The sequence below is a fragment of the Bos taurus genome, chromosome 22, assembly GCF_002263795.3.
Source record: "Bos taurus isolate L1 Dominette 01449 registration number 42190680 breed Hereford chromosome 22, ARS-UCD2.0, whole genome shotgun sequence".
Classification (NCBI taxonomy): domain Eukaryota; kingdom Metazoa; phylum Chordata; class Mammalia; order Artiodactyla; family Bovidae; genus Bos; species Bos taurus.
The window spans coordinates 10,802,528-10,824,791 of record NC_037349.1 but is presented as its reverse complement, the minus strand read 5'-3'; the positions used below and the strand labels follow the sequence as shown (position 1 = coordinate 10,824,791).

General features: G+C 39.2%; 1 protein-coding gene across 13 annotated transcripts in view; it reads right to left on the bottom strand.

Moving 5' to 3' along the window:
• GOLGA4 (golgin A4) overlaps nucleotides 1-22,264 on the bottom strand; it is a 130,333-nt gene that overhangs the window by 81,407 nt on the left and 26,662 nt on the right. For 5 of the 13 annotated variants that reach the window (XM_059879789.1, XM_059879793.1, XM_059879792.1 and 2 more), the window contains 5 exons: nucleotides 22,111-22,209; nucleotides 17,765-17,830; nucleotides 7,165-7,479; nucleotides 6,363-6,410; nucleotides 4,938-4,994 (listed from right to left, as the gene is read on the bottom strand). In XM_059879789.1, the coding sequence (XP_059735772.1) occupies nucleotides 4,938-4,994; nucleotides 6,363-6,410; nucleotides 7,165-7,479; nucleotides 17,765-17,830; nucleotides 22,111-22,209 (585 nt within the window). The remainder of the gene's footprint in view (nucleotides 1-4,937; nucleotides 4,995-6,362; nucleotides 6,411-7,164; nucleotides 7,480-17,764; nucleotides 17,831-22,110; nucleotides 22,210-22,264) is intronic. The other 8 variants (XM_059879795.1, XM_059879797.1, XM_059879798.1 and 5 more) reach the window with 3 other exon arrangements.

Below are 22,264 nucleotides of genomic sequence, written 5' to 3'. Positions count from 1 at the left end.
TACCAGCCCACAAAAACTTCTGTGATTTATATTAATATGACAGTTTTCAGGTTCTGAATGTTTTCATCTCATCTTAAGAAGTCCTTGCATACAATGGAAACAATTTTTAATCATGTCCCCTCCTCCTTCCTCTTGCTACCTTATTCTACCACTAAAAACTTCACAAATAATAGAGACCATGGTTATAAAGGAACTGTCTACTTACATCCTGACTACAGCCTACAGGGTGGCTAGCCAGCTGTCCACCACCACTGTAACAGGGTCCCACCAGCTCCAGAACTGGACCCAGCACCAGGGGTTACTTTCCACTTTCAGAAAGTTCTTCTGATTAGATCCTTGGGGTCACTAAGAACAACCCTAATCCTTCTTCCATGTGACACTACTTACAGACTCTGAAGCCTGATTCCTCTCCCAATAAATCTCCTCTTCACTATCCCCTAACTCAACAAATGATGCTGCAATTCACTGTCACCCAAGCCAAAAGTGTTGGGGTCAATCTTGACTCCTCTCTTTCCCTCTCAATCATCAGCAAACGCTCAAAGTAATAGCAAGTCTGGCCATTTCCCACCACTTCTATCCCTGCCACCACTCCTACCAGCACTACAGCTGTAAGACCTGTTAAAGGGCTCTCACTTCCATTCTTGATTCCCTATAATGAATTCTTCAGAGAGTAACCAGTGTGTGACCACCCTCTAAAGGCCTCACTCAACCTTCAATCCTTTATGCTGCTTCATTTCCCCTAATAGAACTGTTTACTACCTAACAGCGTGTTGTATATGTATGCATATACGTATGTGTGTCTATGTCTTACCCACTAGAAAACGAGCTTCATTTGGTCAAAGACTTTGTCTTATCCATCCTTATATATTTGGTATCTAGGAAACTGACCTTTGATGTAAAGCTACACTATTTGAACTTTTTAGCACAATAATAAATGGCTCTGTACCATTACTAAACATAACAACCAATTCAATAATTGTCCTATTGTTGGGCCATTTGGACTGTCTGCAAATTCGGGCAAATCCTGGAATTAACATTTTTATGCAGAAGTTTTATAAGATCTTTCTGATTATTTCCCCAGGTATTCTGATGAGTGGAATGTATCAAATATCTTTAACTTAAAAAAAACTTTTGGGTAAAAGTGCCATATTATTTGTCCCTCAACAAAGTGCTAAATGTACCCTCTTTTCTAGTAATAATAGAAAGTGTGACTGAGAAGAAACAAAACCTGAACTCCTACTCAGCCCAAGACTCCACATTTCTAGTTTGACCTCTAAGACATGTCACAGAAGTGTTAATATTCAGAAAACCATGCATAGGGGTCAGGGGCCATGCAGTGGAGAGGCTGGAGGAGGTGCGAGTATAACAGCTGGGCATCTTTTCTTTCTGGTGAACGTTAACTATACTTGTAGAACAAATACACCACAAGAGTTAAAAAAAAAAGAATGTATATATTATGCTTTATGATCTAACAGCATAGATATGGAAAAGGATTTTTAAATGTTGGAAGGATTGCAATAGCATATAAAAGTGCATTTAACTAATTTCAGTAATCATAATTGATGATGATAGTATTCAGTTCAGTCATTCAGTCATGTCCGACCTTTGCGACCCCATGGACTGCAGCACGTCAGGCTTCCGTGTCCATCCACAACTTCTGGAGCCTACTCAAACTCATGTCCATCGCATCGGTGATGCCATCCAACCGTCTCATTCTCTGTCGTCCCCTTCTCCTCCCACCTTCAATCTTTCCCAGCATCAGGGTCTTTACCAATGAGTTGGTTCTTTGCATGAGGTGGCCAAAGTATTGGAGTTTCAGCTTCAGCATCATTCCTTCCAAAGAACACCCAGGACTGATCTTCTTTAGAACGGACTGGCTGGATCTCCTTGCAGTCCTAGGGACTCTCAAGAGTCTTCTTCAACACCACAGTTCAAAAGCATCAATTCTTCGGCGCTCAGCCTTCTTCACAGTCCAACTCTCACATCCATACATGACCACAGGAAAAACCATAGCCTTGACTAGATGGACCTTTGTTGGCAAAGTAATGTCTCTGCTTTTGAATATGCTATCTAGGTTGGTCATAACATTTCTTTCAAGGAATAAGCGTCTTTTAATTTCATGGCTGCAGTCACCATCTGCAGTGATTTTGGAGCCCAAAAAATAAAGTCTGACACTGTTTCCACTGGATGCCATGATCTTAGTTTTCTGATTGTTGAGCTTTAAGCCAACTTTTTCACTCTCCTCTTTCACTTTCATCAAGAGGCTCTTTAGTTCTTTGCTTTCTGCCATAAGGGTGGTGTCATCTGCGTATTTGAGGTTATTGATATTTCTCTTGGCAATCTTGATTCCAGCTTGTGATTCATCCATGCTGGCGTTTCATATGATATACTCTGCATATAAGTTAAATAAGCAGGGTGACAATATACAGCCTTGATGTTCTCCTTTCCCAATTTGGAACCAGTCTGTTGCTCCATGTCTAGTAATAACTGTTGCTTCTTGACCTATATACAGATTTCTCAGGAGGCAGGTCAGGAAATCTGGTATTCCCATCTCTTGAAGAATTTTCCACAGTTTGTTGTGATCCACACAGTCAAAGGCTTTGGCGTAGTCAATAAAGCAAAAGCAGATGTTTTTCTGAAATTTCTTTGCTTTTTCGATGATCCAGTGGATGCTGGCAATTTGATGTCTGGTTCCTTTGGCTTTTCTAAATCCAGCTTGAACATCTGGAATTTCATGGTTCACATGCTATTGTTGAACCCTGGCTTGGAGAATTTTGAGCATTACTTTGCTAGCGTGTGAGATAAGTGTAACTGTGTCGTAGTTTGAACACTCTTTGGCATTGGAATGAAAACTGACCTTTTCTAGTCCTGTGGCCACTGCTGAGTTTTCCAGATTTGCTGGCATATTGACTGCAGTACTTTCACAGCATCATCTTTTAGGATTTGAAATAGCTCAACTGGAATTCCATCCCCTTCACTAGCTTTGTTTGTACTGATGGTTCCTAAGGCCCTCTTGACTTCACGTTCCAGGATGTCTGGCTCTAGGTGAGTGATCACACCATCATGGTTATCTGGGCCATGAAGATCTTTTTCGTATAGTTCTTATACGTATTCTTGCCACCACTTCTTAATACCTTCTACTTCTGTTAGGCCCATATCATTTCTGTCCTTTATTGTGCTCATCTTTGCATGAAATGTTCCCTTGGTATCTCTAATTTTCTTGAAGAGATCTCTAGTCTTTCCCATTCTATTGCCTTCCTCTTTTTCTTTAAACTGATCATGGAGGAAGGCTTTCTTATCTCTCCTTAATATTCTGTGGAACTCTGCATTCAAATGGGTATATCTTTCCTTTTCTCCTTTGCCTTTCACTTCTCTTCTCTTCTCAGCTATTTGCAAGGCCTACTCAGACAACCATTTTGCCTTTTTGCATTTCTTTTTCTTGGGGATGATATTGATCACTGCCTCCTGTACAATGCCACGAACCTCCATCCGTAGATCATCAGGCAGTCTATCAGATCTAAACCTATGAATCTATTTGTCACTTCCACTGTATAACTGTAAGGGATTTGATTTAGGTCATACCTGAATGGTCTAGTGGTTTTCTCTACTTTCTTTAATTTAAGTCTGAATTTCGCAATAAGGGGTTCATGATGTTATTTCAAGTCTACGAGGTTTATAATGTTGGGATTATGGCCAATGAGCAATTTTGGATCTTCTCAATTATCATCAGGTTCTTCCACAAATTAAGTGTAAGGAAAAGAGAGGGATGAAGAAGACAAGTAGACTTAGAGAGACTTAAAAGATACATCAAAAAATTTTTTACATAGGCAAGACTATAACATCTCAAGGTATGCACTTAGGTGATAAAACCTTAAAAGAAATACAAGGAAATACATTTAAGTTAGCATGGCAGTTACTTTTGGAGAAAGAGAAGGTGCTGTGAATGGGCTGGGAAGCACAGAGGAGCTTTTGGATGGCCAGCAACATTCTTGACCTTGGTGATGGCTACACAGTGGTCACTACATATGTGGAAGCTATATTTTTGTCATGATTTTCTACATCTATTATAGTTTATGATTAAAAGATGGTAAAATGATTATGATAAATGATATAGCAGAGACCTAAAATGCTGTTCGCTAACCAATTTAAGCCAATATTTTCGAATCTTCTTAAGGTAGGACCAGAAACAGAAATTAGCAAAGCATGATTCCAAATGATAAATATTTGCCTGGATATGATAGTTTATTGTAAAAATTACACCCTTCCTCCCAAATTACAAGAAACATAATTCTTGTTTTACTTCACCAAAAAGGTAAAAAGGTTGCTGATTAGGAAAAAACAAGAAGAAGCCTGAACTACCTAAAGAGACAGGTTAGCCTTAGAAGTTGTCACTGACTGTCTATGCAGGCAAATTATACTCTATTGTTAAATAAGCCATTCTTAAGTCATTACAGGAACATCTTAGAGATATAATGGATTCATTTCAGACCAACACAATAAAATAAGTATTGCAATAAAACAATACTTTTGGTTTCCCAGAGCATGTAAAAGTCATGTTTACACTATTTACACTAAGTAACTATTTAGTGTGCAACAGCATTAAAAAAGCACATACCTTAATTCAAAAAATATTTTATTACTAAAAGATACCATCATCTGATAACAAAGGGTTGCCACAAGCCTTCAATCTGTAAAACTGCAAGATCTCTGAAGCACAGTAAAGTACGATAAAATAAGGTCTGCCTGTAATTTCACCAACATGTATCTTAGGGAAACCACACAAATAAAAACTAAAAGAACTGACCCCTGGTCTTGTAGGCTGATCTGGCTAGTTTTCACTATAATGGGGTACATATGAAACTACCCCAAAACATAAAACAGTCCTGATAAATATGAGAAATTTAGTCACTATTCTCAAAGTACTATTCTCAACTTACCTCTCTTAACTCTCCAATCCTCCGAAGTGCTTTATCCTGACTCTGACTTAATATACCCTTTAATTTAAAAGGAAAAAAAAAAAAAAGCTGGTTCAAACAATCACATGACATATCAATGACAATCAAGTTAAAAAGATCACAAATCACTGAATTTTATTTCCAACATCCTTTACTTCTGCAACTATGCAATCACAACTCTCTCCTGCCACTTAGTGGTAGATTTATGTACATCTAGAAACAAAAAACCAGACAAATCAAAGAAACACAAGCAAGGTACTCACAGAACTTAGGAATAAGATGACCTTTTGAGAATGAGTTTATGGATTATTAATAATACAATGCATTAAATCAGAACTATTCTCCCACTTCTATAGACCACATGTTTAAAAAATTATCAAATTAAATACTTTACGTGTAATAATCTAATTTCCACACTTGTTACGGACAATTATAATAGTGAAATCAGCAACAAATAACTGATGTTACTATTCTCAACTGGTTATATTCCAAACCAAAGTCATATAATTTAATGTTGTACTCAAAGCAGACTATTATTAATGGTAAATTAAATATTTGAAAATAATATACATGGGGAAATAAAGTTTACCAAAACTCACTTTACAAATAATTTTTTGGTTATACAATTAATGTCTCTAAATGGGACAAGACATTAAACTGTTTTAAATAACTTCTACAGTAAGAACGAAGACCATCTGCATTTTACAAATAACAGCACCATCTGAACTGGAGTGCTACTTCCCCTTAGCTCTGACATGTGAATTATCACCTGGGACACCTGCTGGGAGATTTCTGGCCATGAAGAGGATGACAGAACAGGGCAGAAGTAAGTCACCAGGAGAACTATCATCACTCCTGCTCTCTACACACTTAACCGAGGGCTTTATGAGCAGCAACCTCAGCAAACAGAAGAGAGGATGCTTATTTTTGGACCCTGACACAAGGATAAGAAACAGATGTCTTCAGGTATTTGAAAGTGAAGTCGCTCAGTCATGTCCCACTGACTCTTTGCAATTCCCTGGACTGTAGCCTACCAGGCTTCTCCATCCATGGGATTTTCCAGGCAAGAGTACTGGAGTGGGTTGCCATCTCCTTCAAGTTGTATATTTATCTACCAGTAAAACAAACATGCAGCCTACAGACTGACCCACCAGGAAACAGACTTGAGAGAGGCAAGCAAATTAAATCCAAACTTCTTATATACTGCATACTTGAGGAAGCCCATCCCTACCAGAGGCAAAAACATTTGAGACTTCTCCCATTCTCTGCATCAAAATTCCTAATAGTAAAACAGGTTAAATACTTTGGTCATATGAAAAATTATTAAAAGCCAGGGTCTTATTACAATATCCTTTCTAATTTTAAAATTACATATGAATCAATATAAATAGCCAATAAATCACTTACTTGTAGCTTTTTCTTCTCTCTATGAAGAGTCTGATAAGCTGTAACAAGCTAAAATAAAGAAAAAGTCATTAATAACATCAGTCATTCCTACATAAATGCAGTTAATTGTTCTAAGCTCTGCTAAAACATCTCATTATGAAAGTCAAAAAATAAGTCAAAAGAACCCTTTAATAGACAATTCAAGCTAATTAGATGCATATGCAGTTGAAACTAAATAATATAGGTAATATATTTTTAAAAAATAAAGTGTAACTTGATTATAAAAATACTAAATTACATTTGATTTCACCTAGACACATACCTCACATACCTAATTCACAGAATGGGATTTCACCTAGACACATAAAATGGGATCTCACTTAAACACATACCTCACATACCTAATTCATAAAATGGGATTACAGCCCATCGCCTAAAGACTACTTAAACTATGGTCACAGATCAGTCTCACAAACAAAAGCATCACCTGGAGCCTGCTATTAATAGAAATAGAAGTTCTTAGGCCCCACCTCACACCAACTGAATGAGAAGCAGAGGGAGGGTGGAGAAAGAGCAATGTGAGAATCAGAAGGCTACAGGCAACAATCTGCTCCAAAATTTTACTAAGAGTCCTGGCCAAAGGGCCTCAGCACCGGTGAAGGTCTTTAACTAGATACTGCCACACACTACTCACCACCAGGATCCAGCGGAGCTAGGGAATCAACAGTTCAGCCAACGACAGGCGTAAAGACCAGGCCGTAACATGAATTAGAGAACATGAGGAGGAAATTTTCACACTAGCAAAAAAAAATCATGCCCTTACCTCACAACATTTCCCTTTGTAGCCATTCAACCTTCGTTCCGTCCTCCGCAACCACTGGATCAACTGCTCTTTGCTGAGACTGTCTAAATTCCCAAGTGAGTCTTCAGTCTCACTCTCCATATCAGAGGGTGGATCAAAGAAGGCAGCAGAAGAGTCCAGGTCGAACCGATTCAGGGATTCTCTAGAAGACGTGCGTACCAAAGATTCTTTAGAGGAAGATCGGACTAGAGATTCCTTTACTGGACTCCGAAACAAAGACTCCACAGACGGCACCCGGAGTTGGAGCTTCTGTGCAAAAGACTGCGTGTCACTTGACTACAACCAAAACACAACAGAACATGGGAGTTAAAATACACATTTAGACTTCTATTATTCCCTAATCACCAGCAAGAATCTGTTAAAAGCTCTAGCACATTTAACTTCATTCCTGACATTTTACACAATAAATTGTTTGCTGAAAAACAAGAGACGCCCGGTTATTTCTGAAAAGGCTCTGGACCTTGAGTCTGAGGACTGGGTTATAGGTCCCAGGTCTGTCACTGAGCAGTGGAATGACCTTCACTGAGTCACTTCCCTTCGGTTTGCCCATTTGTAAAAAAGAAGGAAGCCATGCTTTCCCAGCAGACCTCACCTGTGCGCTGTAAGATTCATCCACTAAACTAAGATCCTTGGAGGCAGGGGCCAACAATACCACAGTGTACACCCAGGACCGCAAATGGGGATATGTACTGTGAGGTGTGAAGTATGTGGCTGAATCTGGAGTCTGCCTGGAGGTGCAGTCCTTAACACTCTTCTCAGGCAGAGAGTAGGTAACGCAGAGTGAACCCATTTTGCTCAGTAAGAGAACAAAAGGCAGAGCTGACTGGCGACTTTCGGCTCTGCTCTACTTACCACTGTCTTCGGGGAATAAACGTAAGCATTACAAAATCATGAAGGGCAGTCAGAGTCTGAGCTCAAGCCCCTCTGCGTGGATCAGTAAGCCTCATATCAGAAACAGTCATCAGCAAGAGCTATTCTCTTAATTAGCATATTAATGATAATGCATTATTTTGTAAAACAGCCATGGAAAATACTATAATTCAATAACTTGCATTATTTAAAGCAGCATTGTTTTGTTCACATGACAGCAGTCAGTACTTAAGGTGTTTCCTAGAAACTCATTCTCATTAGTGCAACAGGGTCACTGCAAGATCTCAAAGATGCTAGGAACGAAATGCTCAGAGGAGACTGAGGCCATGTGCAGGCAAAGATTACAAGACAACAGAAACAGTCTCTTTAATACACAATAAAAAAAAATCAGACCAGGAATACTTTATAGATTTTAGAGATTTAATAATAGTAGTTGGCAGGGTGTGAGTTAGCAGGGGCTCACCCTCTTCATCAGCACAGAGATTTACCACAGATTAGTAACAGTAAAAACTGAAAACAACCCAAATATTCACCACTGGAGGATATATCAAGTACGGTGTATGTACGAAGATTCAAGACATACTATTATTAAACGGGAAAACTCAGGTTATAAAATGACACATACACCGTGAGGTCGTTTTGATTAAAGTAGTTACGTATAGTTTTGAATCGGTATGTATGTGCCCACAAACACCTTGAGAACCAGGCTGTTAAAGGACCAACGCAAAAAGTTAACAGACGGTGGGTCTGAGTGGTTAGACTTTAGGTGATTTTTACTTTCATTTTTCTATTTTCGTGTACTTTGCCATTTATTCTTTCCTAATGTGCAAGTTTTACCTCTCTTCTGGGACAGGGTGGAGAAAGTCTTAAGGGAGAGGAGGGACCCTCATGCTCAAAACCCTGAAGACCCACTTTACGCCTACTCCATTACCAGCCACTTCTGACCCACACAAAAAGTGCTTTTCAGCTCCTACAGACAATCTCCTTGTAACCTGCCTAGGGCAAACAAGTGAGAAATCTGACTAGCACTAGAAATAACTGTTATTTTAGGTGAGCCAAGACTAATGAACAATGTCAAGGACATTATGTGCAGAAGCTGGTAAGCTGGGTAACTGTCACATCTACTCTGCTTGGCAGGAAGGTGACTGAGTGTCACGATTTAGCCTGTTGGGCTGCCGAGCAAAGCTGCCTAAGTTTAAATCCTGGTTCCACCACAATCAATGTTCAAGACATGAGTCAAGTTACTTAACTTCATGAGTTTTGTTTCCACCTCTCTAAAATAGGGATGATAAAAATAATAATGATGGTAATAGTAATACTACCTACCTCATAAGGATGCCACAAAGACTGAATTTGTTAACATGTACACGCAAATTGCTTATAATGTAGCAAATATGCAATAAACATTGATTATCAGTATTAGAGAAAGAAGACTAAAAGACAAACTTTACTTAAGCACCATACTCAAGCTTATGTGGCAGACTCTTCTGGCTCTACGATGCAGCAGCTTAGAGCACAGGCTCTGCAGCCAGACTTCATAGGTTCAAGTCTTCCTTCCACCACTGACCAGCAATATGACCTTAGGCAAGTTACACTGCCCCTCTATGCCTCTGTTTCTTCATAAGTAAACTGGGGAAAACAGCACTCACCTCCCAGGGTGCTCATGAGGAGTACTACACAAGGACATGTGAAGCACTTCACGCCATGACTGGCTTGAGCTGTCATCACCAGATATCCAACACTATCTATCAAGAGATATCTAATCCTCCCTTCTTCCTTTCCACCAGACGCCAGTTTCGTTCAGGCTAACAATACAGCCAGGTTAAACATTCACCTTCTCAAATATGAACTAAAACCACAATGACACACTACCACATATCCACTGGAACGGCTAAAATACAACTATGGAAAACTCCAAGTATTGGTGAGGATATAAAGCCATCCATTTTGGAAAACTACTAGCATTTATTAACATTAAAACTAAACACATATGTACTCTGTGGACCAGCAGTTTGATCTGCTGGAGAAGGGATAGGCTACCCACTCCAGTATTCTTGGGCTTCCCTTGTGGCTCAGCTAGGAAAGAATCCGCCTGCAATGCGGGAAACCTGGGTTCAATCCCTCAGCTGGGAAGATCCCCTGCAGAAGAGAAAGGCTACCCACTCCAGTAGTCTGGCCTGGAGAATTCCATGGACTGTATAGTCCACAGGGGTCACAAAGAGTCGGACATGACTGAGCAACTTTCACTTCACTGTATATCCAGTACAAATGTATAATTATGTTCAACAAAAGACATGCACTAGAATCTTACAGCAGCACTGTTCAAAACAGTGCCAAACCTGAAACTACTGTTGATGCTCATCAATAACAGACAGGAAAAATCAACTGTTGTCTGATCATCAATGGAATACTAGACAGCAACACGGAGAAGGCAATGGCACCCCACTCCAGCACTCCTGCCTGGAAAATCCCATGGACAGAGGAGCCTGGTGGGCCGCAGTCCATGGGGTCGCTAAGAGTCAGACACGACTGAGTAACTTCACTTTCACTTTTCACTTTCATGCACTGGAGAAGGAAATGGCAACCCACTCCAGTGTTCTTGCCTGGAGAATCCCAGGGACGGGGAAGCCTCGTGGGCTGCCATCTATGGGGTCACACAGAGTCAGACACGACTGAAGTGACTTAGCAGCAGCAGCAGCAGCAGCAGCAGCAGCAGATAGCAACAAGAATGAAAGATTAATAGCCACAAACAAGAATATACATGAATCTAACACTAACAGTATTAAACAAAAGAAGCCAGACACAAAAGAATATCCACTTCTGATTCTATTTACATTAACTCAGAAACAGGCAAAATTAATCTATAGTGTTAGAAGCCACAACAGTAGTTACCCCCGCCCCCAGTGTGAGAGGAGAACAGAAAGGAACACAACAGTTTCTGGGAAGCTGGTAATTTCTGTTTCTTGATTTTGGGTGCTGGTTAGAAAGCTGTGTTTAGTTTGTGAAAATTCAGAAAACTGTATATGGAATACATGATACTTTTCTGTATGTAGATATTATAGTGTGATACATTACATTTCAATTAAAGGATTTTTAAAATTAGCTCTGAGCTTCCCTGCTGGTTCAGTGATAAAGAATCCACCTGCCAATGCAGGAGACACTGGTTCGTTCCCTGATCCAGGAGGATCCACACGCCTCCGAGCAACTAAGCTGCGCCCCTATGAAGCCTGTGCTCTGGAGTCCGGGAGCTGCAACTGCTGAGCTTGGCTGCCCTGGAGCCCGTGCTGTGCAACAGGAGAAGGCACGGTGATGAGGCCGCACACCACAACTAGAGGGCGCTGTGCAACAGGAGAAGGCGGGGCGATAAGAAGCCGCACACCACAACTACAGGGCACTGTGCAACAGGAGAAGGCAGGGCAATGAGAGGCCGCACACCACAACTAGAGGGCGCTGTGCAACAGAAGGCAGGGCGATGAGAAGCCGCACACCACAACTAGAGGGCGCTGTGCAACAGGAGAAGGCACGGCGATGAGAGGCCGCACACCACAACTAGAGGGCGCTGTGCAACAGGAGAAGGCACGGCGATGAGAGGCCGTACACCACAACTAGAGGGCGCTGTGCAACAGGAGAAGGCAGGGCAATGAGAGGCCGCACACCACAACTAGAAGGCGCTGTGCAACAGAAGGCGGGGTGATGAGAAGCCGCACACCACAACTAGAGGGCAGCCCCGCTCACTGCAACTGGAGCAAAGCCCACACAGTAACAAAGACCCAGCACAGCTACAAATAAAAGAACTAACAAAATTATTAAAAATATAAATGTAAAATAATAATAAAATTAGCTTTTCCCAGACTCTGGTTCAGCCACGAGTGGGCTGTGTGCCAAAGCTCAGCCAATAATGGATACTACTGAGTGGGACTCTAAAGGATGGGACCTTCCTCAGTTTTCTGGCAGTCCAGTGGTTAGGACTCCACCCTTTCACTGTGGGGGCCTGGGTTCAGTTCCTGGTCAGAGAATTAAGAGCCCACAAGCCACACAGTGCAGCCAAAAACCACGATGGAACCTTCTAGAAGAAATATTACTTTCCTGATAAGGAATGTGTCTTTTGTCCTATTGAGAATGGAGATGTATTTCCTGGAGGCCAAACTTGGAACTGTGAGGATGAAAGGCAGTGATGAGAATGAGAGGAAAAACGGAGGGCAGGACAGGAAGCCAAAGGGAAAGGGTCTTTAACAACTGTCTCCAGCGCTTCTGCTACATAAGAAACTCAGCTCCCGCGGGCTCCAACCACTGCCAGGCTTCTGGCACCAAAGACATTCCCTGATTTGTAACTACTGTTTAAAAAGCTGATGGGGATTAGGGGGAAAATGTATAAGGAAGAATAAATGAACACAGAGTTACTTTTTAACGCCTTTCTGTCTCACCCGCTTGACCCTGTTTTCACTCCTCCTTCCTATTTCCCCAACAGTGTTATTGTTCAGACTTTTATCCTCTGCCAGCTGGATATCTGTAGCAACCTTCTGTTCTGTCAGATCTCTTACCCACCGGTCTGCCGCTGTGTCACACAGTCACTAGGATTTTTAGGATTTCTTCCTAAAATATAATTCGGTTCATTTCATTCCAGTTCTTAATTTGAACTCTCACTTAATAGAAAGATCAAAATCCTTCACTTATGTTCAAGATTCCCAGTTCCCAAGACCCATTTCTTTGTAAAATCACCCCTCCACGTAACAGAAACTTAAGTTCTACTAGGGAACTTCCTGTTTCCTGAGCAAATGCGTTGTCTGTGTGCCTCTGTGCTATCGCCCACAGTTTCTATGCATATGGAAACCCAGACATCCTTCAGAAGTGAGTTCAAATTTCTAGGATTTCTCCCATCAGAAACTGCCTTTCTTAATCGCTAAGCACTTTACCAGGACCACTCCTGGAGCACATACTGCCTTCTGACTCAACATTACTTACTCGCTGATACAACAACTAACTGTTTATGCCTTAAAACAACTACAGAGATAATACAGCACAGTGGTTAAGAACAGACTTCCTGATTTGAATTCCAGCTTTACTACTTACTAACTTTAAGACCTCTGTTTCAATTTCCTCATTTATTTAAAAAAAAAAAAAATTAGTAGATTGTTATGAGGATTAAATGGCCAAAAACACTTAAAATAATGTCTCGTATAGGAAGCACTAAATATGTTTTCCTACATTGTATCCACTGCACACACACCCTCACCCCAAACTTTATACTCTTTTAGGACAGGATCCATATTCTCTATTTCTGTAGTCTTGCCTCAGTGCTTTCCACAGGAGGTGCTTAGGACACATTTGTTCAGCTGAACCCTAACCTGGCAATATGATAATGATGATCTAATGGGAAAACTTGAAATACTCAATGATTGATCAAAATGATACATATCATTTTTTATATAGTATATCTTATTCTAGAAATCATGGGAAAGCATTAATACGACACCAGTAACACTCTACAATAACGTTCATAAGCTTTATTCATAATAGAAAACTTCAAGCAGCCCAGGTGTCCATCAATAGGTGAGTATCTACAGAATATTCATATAGAAAAACTACACAACAACAGGTAGGAACAAACTACTGATAAGTACAGCAAGGATGAGATTCCAAAAATACTGTGCTGAGTGAAAGAAGCCTTCCACAGAACAGTGCACTCTATGAGGCCACTTACATGAAAATCTAAAATAAGCAAAACTAATCTGTTGCATGGTGGAAAAAAATTAAACCAGGTTGCCTCTGAGAGGAGCACCACAAGGGAACTTTCTGGGGTGATGATAATCTTCCATAACCTGTGGCTGGGTTTGGCACATACAACTGTCAAAACTCAGTCAGTGCACATTTGAGGCTTGTACATTTCATTTTATGTAAAATTCACTTCAAAAAAGAAATTATAAACACTGATCTCTAGATAACGATATGCATACTAAAACATTAGTACTGTGGCCTACAACTTTGAAAGGCATCAAAAAAATAAAATAGATTGAGGTACAAATAGAGGAATGAATATATGGACAGAAAAAAGAGTATGGTAATGAATGCATCAGTGACAGAACTGACGCGTTAGGTACACATATGTTCACTTTATAAAGTTCTTTCAACTTTTCTGTATGTTGGAAATGTTTCATAACTATTGAAAATAAAATTAAAAGCAGTCTTTCACTTCTAGCAGTATTCAAAAACAGCAACGAAAATTTCAAAATTTAATTTTACTACTATAATTTCTTTTTTAAAAAATTAATGATTTTCAAAACCAGACTTTTTCCCACAACCTAAAAAAAAATAACAGCATATGAGAATGGCCATTTAAATTCCTATGTTTTGCTCTATTGAATTTAGTGAAACTCAGTTGTTATTTTTTGTTGTTTTTGCTGAAGTTTAGAACATACAATGATATGTTCATTTCAGGCATGAAACATACTGATTAGATATTTTTACAGATTATGCACCAAAGTTATTACAATATTACTGACTCTATTTCCAGTGCAGTACATTACACATCCCTATGACTTATTTATTTTATAGCTGGAAGTCTGTAGCTCTCTATCCCTTCGCCCATTTCGCCGTGCCACCACCCTCCTCGCCTCTGGCAACCACTACTCTGCTCTCCATATCTCATTTTAACAACATAGAAATTTAAATGAGGCAATGCATGGCAAAAAAAAAAAAATTATAGCTGGGGAGACTGATGTTTTTGTCAATCTATGATAATTCCACTATCAATAACTAATCACTAGTCTCTGGGCAAGTAATTTAAGGTTTCATGCCTAATATCTTATCTACACAATAAGACAGTAATACTAGATCCTATAGTTATCCTAAACTGCCAAAACACTAAAACTATAATCAAACTATTTCACAGCTTCTCAGATAAGGATGAATGCTCATATATACTTGTTTTACAAACTATATTTTTCTCTATTACATGGTGGCATACACTGATTATTTTCAAATGTCTGAGTTTTTTTTAAGTCTGTCTAAGGTAAAATGTCCGGAGAAGGCAATGGCATCCCACTCCAGTACTTTTGCCTGGCAAATCCCATGGACAGAGGAGCCTGGTGGGCTGCAGTCCATGGGGTTGCTAGAGTCGGACACGACTTCACTTTCACTTTCACTTTTTACTTTCATGCATTGGAGAAGGAAATGGCAACCCACACCAGTGTTCTTGCCTGGAGAATCCCAAGGACAGGGGAGCCTGGTAGGCTGCTGTCTATGGGGTCGCACAGAGTCGGACACGACTGAAGCGACTTAGTAGCAGCAGCAGCAAGGTAAAATGTCAACCTATGAATGAAGAGTCATTTTGATTAGCTGAATGTTATGTACTGATTACCTGAATTTTGTGTACCAAATTAAACTGAAGAGTTAACTACTGTTAAGTATAACAGACATTTTTTTGAAAAGGGTATACTACACTTTTTTGCTTTTTTAGATAAAGACAGTGAGTAACCCTTTTTAATGACATCTCTGCCACAAACTGTGTGCCAAAATCTACTGATTTACAGAAGATGATCTACCCAGTAGTAAGGGGGTCACAAGCAGCTACACTTTATAAACTCTTGGGCTTGCTTTTCACCATCTCTTCTACCTTGGTGTTAACTCTGATTTCCTGCTCCCAATTACAGTAAGCATTCTACCTGCTTCAGGGATATCCATTGTTCCTAATTTGCTAACAGCAACCAACAACCAACCTGTCAGAATTTTGTATAAAAGCAAACGGACTCTGAGTGGAGGTGTCTCCTTGTAACAAGAATTAAATGAGATCATGTACATAAAATGATCAACAACACCTGAGACACAGTAAACGCAATTAACACAACTAACTTTCTGAATATCACACAAGTTCATTCCTCACCTTAATCAAAACTTAAGTCTCTCCTGAATTTGATCAAAACATTGGTTGTTATTCACTCTAGTTCTTGCATTCACAATTATATTCAATCTGTTTGGACTATTCTACAATAGAATAAGCATTCTAAATAATATTTTCTGATAAATATTCCTCAAAGATCACTGGATCTGTCCAGTAACATTTAGACTGATGCCTCCCAATATTTTACCCCTCCTTCAAGGCACTTGCAAGAAATTATGTATTTGTAAAAGGAGAGTAAAAAAGTTGGCTTAAAGCTCAACATTCAGAAAACAAAGATCATGGCATCCGGTCCCATCACTTTATGGGAAATAGATGGGGAACAGTGCAAACAGTGTCAGACTTTTTTTGGGGGGGCTCCAAAATCACTGCAGATGGTGACTGCAGCCATGAAATTAAAAGACGCTTACTCCTTGGAAGAAAGTTATGACCAACCTAGATAGCATATTCAAAAGCAGAGACGTTACTTTGCCAACAAAGGTCCGTCTAGTCAAGGCTATGGTTTTTCCTGTGGTCGTGTATGGATGTGAGAGGTGGACTGTGAAGAAGGCTGAGCGCTGAAGAATTGATGCTTTTGAACTGTGGTGTTGGAGAAGACTCTTGAGAGTCCCTTGGACTGCAAGGAGATCCAACCAGTCCATTCTGAAGGAAATTAGCTCCGGGATTTCCTTGGAAGGAATGATGCTAAAGCTGAAACTGCAGTACTTTGGCCACCTCATGCGAAGAGTTGACTCATTGGAAAAGACTCTGATGCTGGGAGGGACTGGGGGCAGGAGGAGAAGGGGACGACAGAGGATGAGATGGCTGGATGGCATCACTGACTCGATGGACATGAGTCTGAGTGAACTCCGGGAGTTGGTGATGGACAGGAAGGCCTGGCGTGCTGCAATTCATGGGGTCGCAAAGAGTCGGACATGACTGAGCGACTGAACTGAACTGAACTGAAAAGGATTTGGGATTAACTGGGGATGTTTCAAGGCCCAGGGACTTGGCCCAGAATCTGACTGGCCTCCCTGAAAAGAATGAGGTTCTCAGCTCACAGGTAAGCTGTTCATGGAGTTTGGGAAGCTAGACAATACTTTAGAATGTTTAGTCTGCATGATTTAGTTCATAAATCAGACTGTTGAGAAACTGCCCATGTTCGTGCTCCAGGTCCACAGAATCAGCAATGTTACTGCCCTACACTAGACACTGTTGAGAATAGCCAGGTTAATGATGAATAATCATCAGTAAAGCCAAAAATAATAAATGTTCATCTCAGACACTGCTATCATTAAGATTTTTTTTTAATGAATTTCTTTCTTTTTTGGAAGGAGTCAAAAGAAGGTTACATGAGTCCCACTCTCCAAATAACTTTTTAAAGTCAAAGATAAACTTAACTCGCTAGTAATAAGATATTCTGCATTAGAACAAACTTTAAAAGAAAATGCCATTTTCTTTACATCCCCATTCTAGAATATGTAACTCAACATGTCTTTCAGTATGGCTTACTCCTAATCTTTTACAACTATAAAGTCAGTCTGTTTTTCAAAGTTTTATCTTCGGTGCCATTAAGTTTTTAAATGAGCAATAATGGAAACTTACAAGACTGGTGTGTGTATATATATATATATATATACACACACACACACACACACATGTATTACTTCACTTTAAACTTTTTCCAAGAAACCATCAACAAACTTGGATTTACCATACATACTGTATCAAGTGTTTGGACATCACTGTGGCTAATAATATAGATTGACTGACACTGAAATGACTTGCTCTTTCTTTTAAATAACATTTAAAACAAACCTGAGGAGTTGTGGGTTCACTTCCATTAACACTGTCGGGAGATTTTGTGGCTTGGAAAGACGCATTCTAAGAAAAACAAAGAAACACTGTAAAGAGAGGATCAGAAAACTAAAGTTTTAAAACCGTTAAGAACAAAGGCCAAGTACCAAAACCTATTAGACACACATATCTATTAAACAAAATTAGTAACTGCTCAATTATTAGAATTTTTTCATGCAAGGCAAAACTAGTATGGTAAGTATTTTAGAAAATTCATTTTGCTATTTTATCTGTAACTAAATAGCAAGGATTAGTATGTAGCAAAATTTACAAACTAATCCCATGCCTCTCCCCATTACCATCACCCCAGTTTTTTCCCTCAGTACAAAATTAACATCAGGAATTCAGTCAGCAAAACTCATTCAAGTAGAAAACTATCCAGAGGAAGTAATGTCAACTGTTCCTTACAATTAAATACTATTTAAAGTTATTCGGGCTAAGCTCTGAAAAATATCTTCCTAATAAGAAATGGAAATGCCTCATTCATTTAAAGCCACCAGTCTAAATGAAATTGGTAGGACAGTTTTCAGAAAAACTTAAAATTAAAAATAATTTCTTCCACAAATGAAAGTTTTTTGTTCTGTTCTGTTGGTATGACAAATGTTCTAAGTTACACAGCATTCTACTTATTACATCAAACCTGTGTTAGTTCCGTAAGGTTTGATATTCTTCAAGATTCAAAATTCTACACTATTCATAATACACTAAGTGTCTAACTAAAATTAAACCTACAGAAGCAGCTCATGATAAAGTAACATCCATGTTTTAAACAAAAGCATTCAACCAAATACTAGTCACTATGTTTCAGTAACTTGGTGCTTAAAAAGTACCAAGTTTTCCCCTACAACCTCTTAGGGCTAACCAAGAAAAGGTCAAATATATGACTCTTCTTATTCTTAAATACAAGTGGGGAAAGCATGCAACTTTGCAAAAGTGTTCTCAAATTTCTGAACTCTCATTAGGTATCTGATACTATGAAATTATTAATTTTCGCTGTGATAAATGTACTATGATTTTGTAGCTTTAGTCTTCATCTTTTAGAAATATATACCAAAATAGGTAGGTAAGATTTCTGAAATTTGCTTCAAATAATCCCATGGGGATGGGGGAGAGGGGTATCTGCATGTGTGATGAGGGCGGGAGGGGTATGGTTAGGGAGGTGTGAGGGGATGGTATAAGATAGCCATGAGTTATTATTTGCTGACACCGGACAATGGATATTGGGGGAAGGACAAGTAATCTTATGCAATTTTTATTGCTATTTCCACTCTTGCTATATGTTTAAATTTTTCCCTTATAAAAGTTTAAATACCTTGCCCCTCTAACATAAAAAGAGCTATAAAATTTTATCAGTCCAAGACACCTCCTTAAACTTACACAGGGGAGAACAGTTAGGGGAATATAGGAATTAACTTTTATCTTCCTCTTCTCTGCCATTTCAAAGAATTAGAAGCTGGATACACGGCATACATTTGTACAACATTGCAATTAATGCTTTCCAGCCCTAAAAATATCCTACACTACACACTCTAAAATAAAAGACATATTTCACAGAGATCAGCAAGTCTCTCTGCCAGGCAATTGAAAAGTAATTGTCTATGTGCAGTAAAAATGCTTTATGTATACTTCATATTCAGTTGCATAGAATATTAAAAAGATGTTTACTCAAGACTAAAACTTTAATAAATAAAATTAAATTAAATGAATTTTATTTATCAAGGGAAAAAAAGAAAAGTAACTGACCTTTAAATTATGGAGAAAGCAAACAAGAGGGCTCCATAAGATATTCTATTGTATGTAGTAAAAAAACCTGGTACATTATTGTGATCCATACAAAAACAGCTATTCTACAACTGTTTGAAATACCACTCTACCAAACAAACAGCATAATATTTAAAAACTTTTCTTTCCTGTACCTATATTTTAATTTACTTGCTATACTATATATCAGGCTCCCCTGGTAACTCAGACGGTAAAGAATCTGTCCACAAGATTCTTGCGGGAGACCCAGGTTCGGCCCCTGGGTTAGGAAGATCCCCTGGTGAAGAGACTGGCTACCCACTCCAGTATTCTTGCCTGGAGAATCCCATGGACAGAGGTGCCTGGAAAGCCCCAGTTCACGGGGTCGCAAAGAGTCAGACATGACTGAGTAAGTGCAAAAAATACTATATATCTGAATAAATGCAAGACAACTAAAGAAAGTACTGAACTATGTTACCATGAAAATGTAAGTTAGGAATCTCTAGAAACAAAAATTACAGATATTGTCACTACATATAATGCCTTCTTCATTTCTGCCCTGCAAATTCTTTCTCATCTTTCAACTTTCAAACACCTCTTATTTTGTGAAGCCTCCTATGGCTGGCCTGAGGGACTAACACATTTCCTATGCTTGTATTTTCTTCTACAAAGCCTTACTTCTTTTGAATTGTTAAGCGTATTTTGACATTTTTGTCTCAGTACTAACTACAAACGCTTAGAGAGCAAGAACCCTACATTTGCCTGACTGATAGCAGAGGCTCAGGAATTGCTTCTTAACCCCTTATGCAGCCCATCTTTCAGTGCAAGAAGACTTCTGAATGCCTCCCGGCAACAGAAGCCCAGAGAACTAGCTCAACACACGTCAATACTCAATGGTCACCAACACTGTCTCCTGGAGGCAATTGTGAGATAACAAAAAAATGTTTCTGAAGTGCATTTAATTTAAAAGTACACACAGGTTCCCTGCCAGATTTGTCTTCAATTATGATTTGTTACATCTTTCAACAATCACTTTTAACTGCTGTAAGATTATACCATGGTTTTATGTGAGGAGAAATATTATTACCAGAATAAACAAACAAACAAACAAAATTTAAATAAGATTATCACAGACTTTTAGCCTACTTACCATATTTTAAATAGTTCTAAAGGCTTCATTTTAAAATTATTAGCATTTTTTTGTAATAGGATAGGTATTCAATATGAATTGTTTTTGTGTACTTATGGAAGTGGACCTAGAAGAAGTTCTATTTTTTTTTGTCAAGCCTCCATTACTACTACATGAAGTGGAACATCATTTTATATTTTTAAAATAAGTTGGTAAGTTATCTCTAACTGGGACTCCTGTCTCCCTCTCAGGACTGAAAACAGTGAGGTATAACTGGTAGCCCAGAACCAAGAAGAGACCTCTATTCCTGAGAGCCAACCTAAGGCGTCACAAGAACTCTCAGCTGCTTTCTTTCCTAAAACCCAGTTGAGAAGGAAGGTAATACAGGATTGCTACTGACCACATGCAGACCAAGTCTTTGCTGGCTGCATGAATAAGTATGTGAGTGCGTGCTTAGTTGTTCAGTTGTGTTTGACTCTTTGAGACCCCATGGACTACAGACCGCCAGGCTCCTCCGTCCGTGAAATTTTCCAGGCAAGAATACTGAAGTGGGTTGCCATTTCCTCCAAGGATCTTTCCAACCCAGGGATCAAACCTGTGTCTCTTGCATCTCCTGCACTGGCAGGCATATTCTTTATCACTAAGCCAAGTTGGAAGCCCCATGATTAAGTACAGAAATGTTCTAATTTCATCACCAGCTGCTTAATAAATTAAACCAACTCTTATTGTTTAAAAAAAAACCTCAGTCCCAGTTCAGCTGGTGTTCATTCTAACACCAAAAGCTAACCTTACTTGGCAATCAAACTTCTAACTTTTAATTTGCTAAATTTACTAATTTAGCAAATTTTCCAAAGTGGAATTATACACAAGATTCAAAATTGTATGAATTCAGTCAGCTGAAAGATAAAGAGTAATTGTTTCCTTTCAAATGTTTTATACACAGAAAACTGGTAGTCTCCCAAAATAAGATGCAACTAACTTGTTACAGTAGACTCCACCTGCCTACTCAATATTGCTTAATTACGGATTTATATACAATGATTTTTTCATTCCTAAAAATGTGAGTCACATCTCAAAATATTCTTGGCCTCCTACCATGAGTAGAACAGAGATTCCTAGCAATACATACCTCTTTTAGTTAATGAGCAAACATTCCCTAGGGAGGAAAACTTAAGAGTTCATACCAAGTGAAAGTATTCTTCGCTATGTTAATGAAAACAGTGTTAAATTTTGTTGCTGTTAAAAAGCTAGCAAACACACACCAGCCATCAGAACTCAGCAGTTTACGCTCTGATTTTTTTAGAGCAAGGTTAGCAGCACAGCACTGAAGATGCTTTGAGAGGTGGTCAGTGACAAGCAACATGAGATATGCTTCTAGAATGACCAAATTACTCTGTTTCCCCACACAGGGAGTGCAGAAAGCGGTGGAAGGACTCACCACACTTTCAGTCTGGGTTTTAGGCTGCTTGGAGGAATCCAAAGCAAAGATAGTATACTCAGAGAGAAAAGCAGGCTCTGCTATCATCCCGGCTAGGAGCTGTCTCATTCAGGGTAATGAGCAGAGGCATAAACATAAAATAAAGGATGAAAAA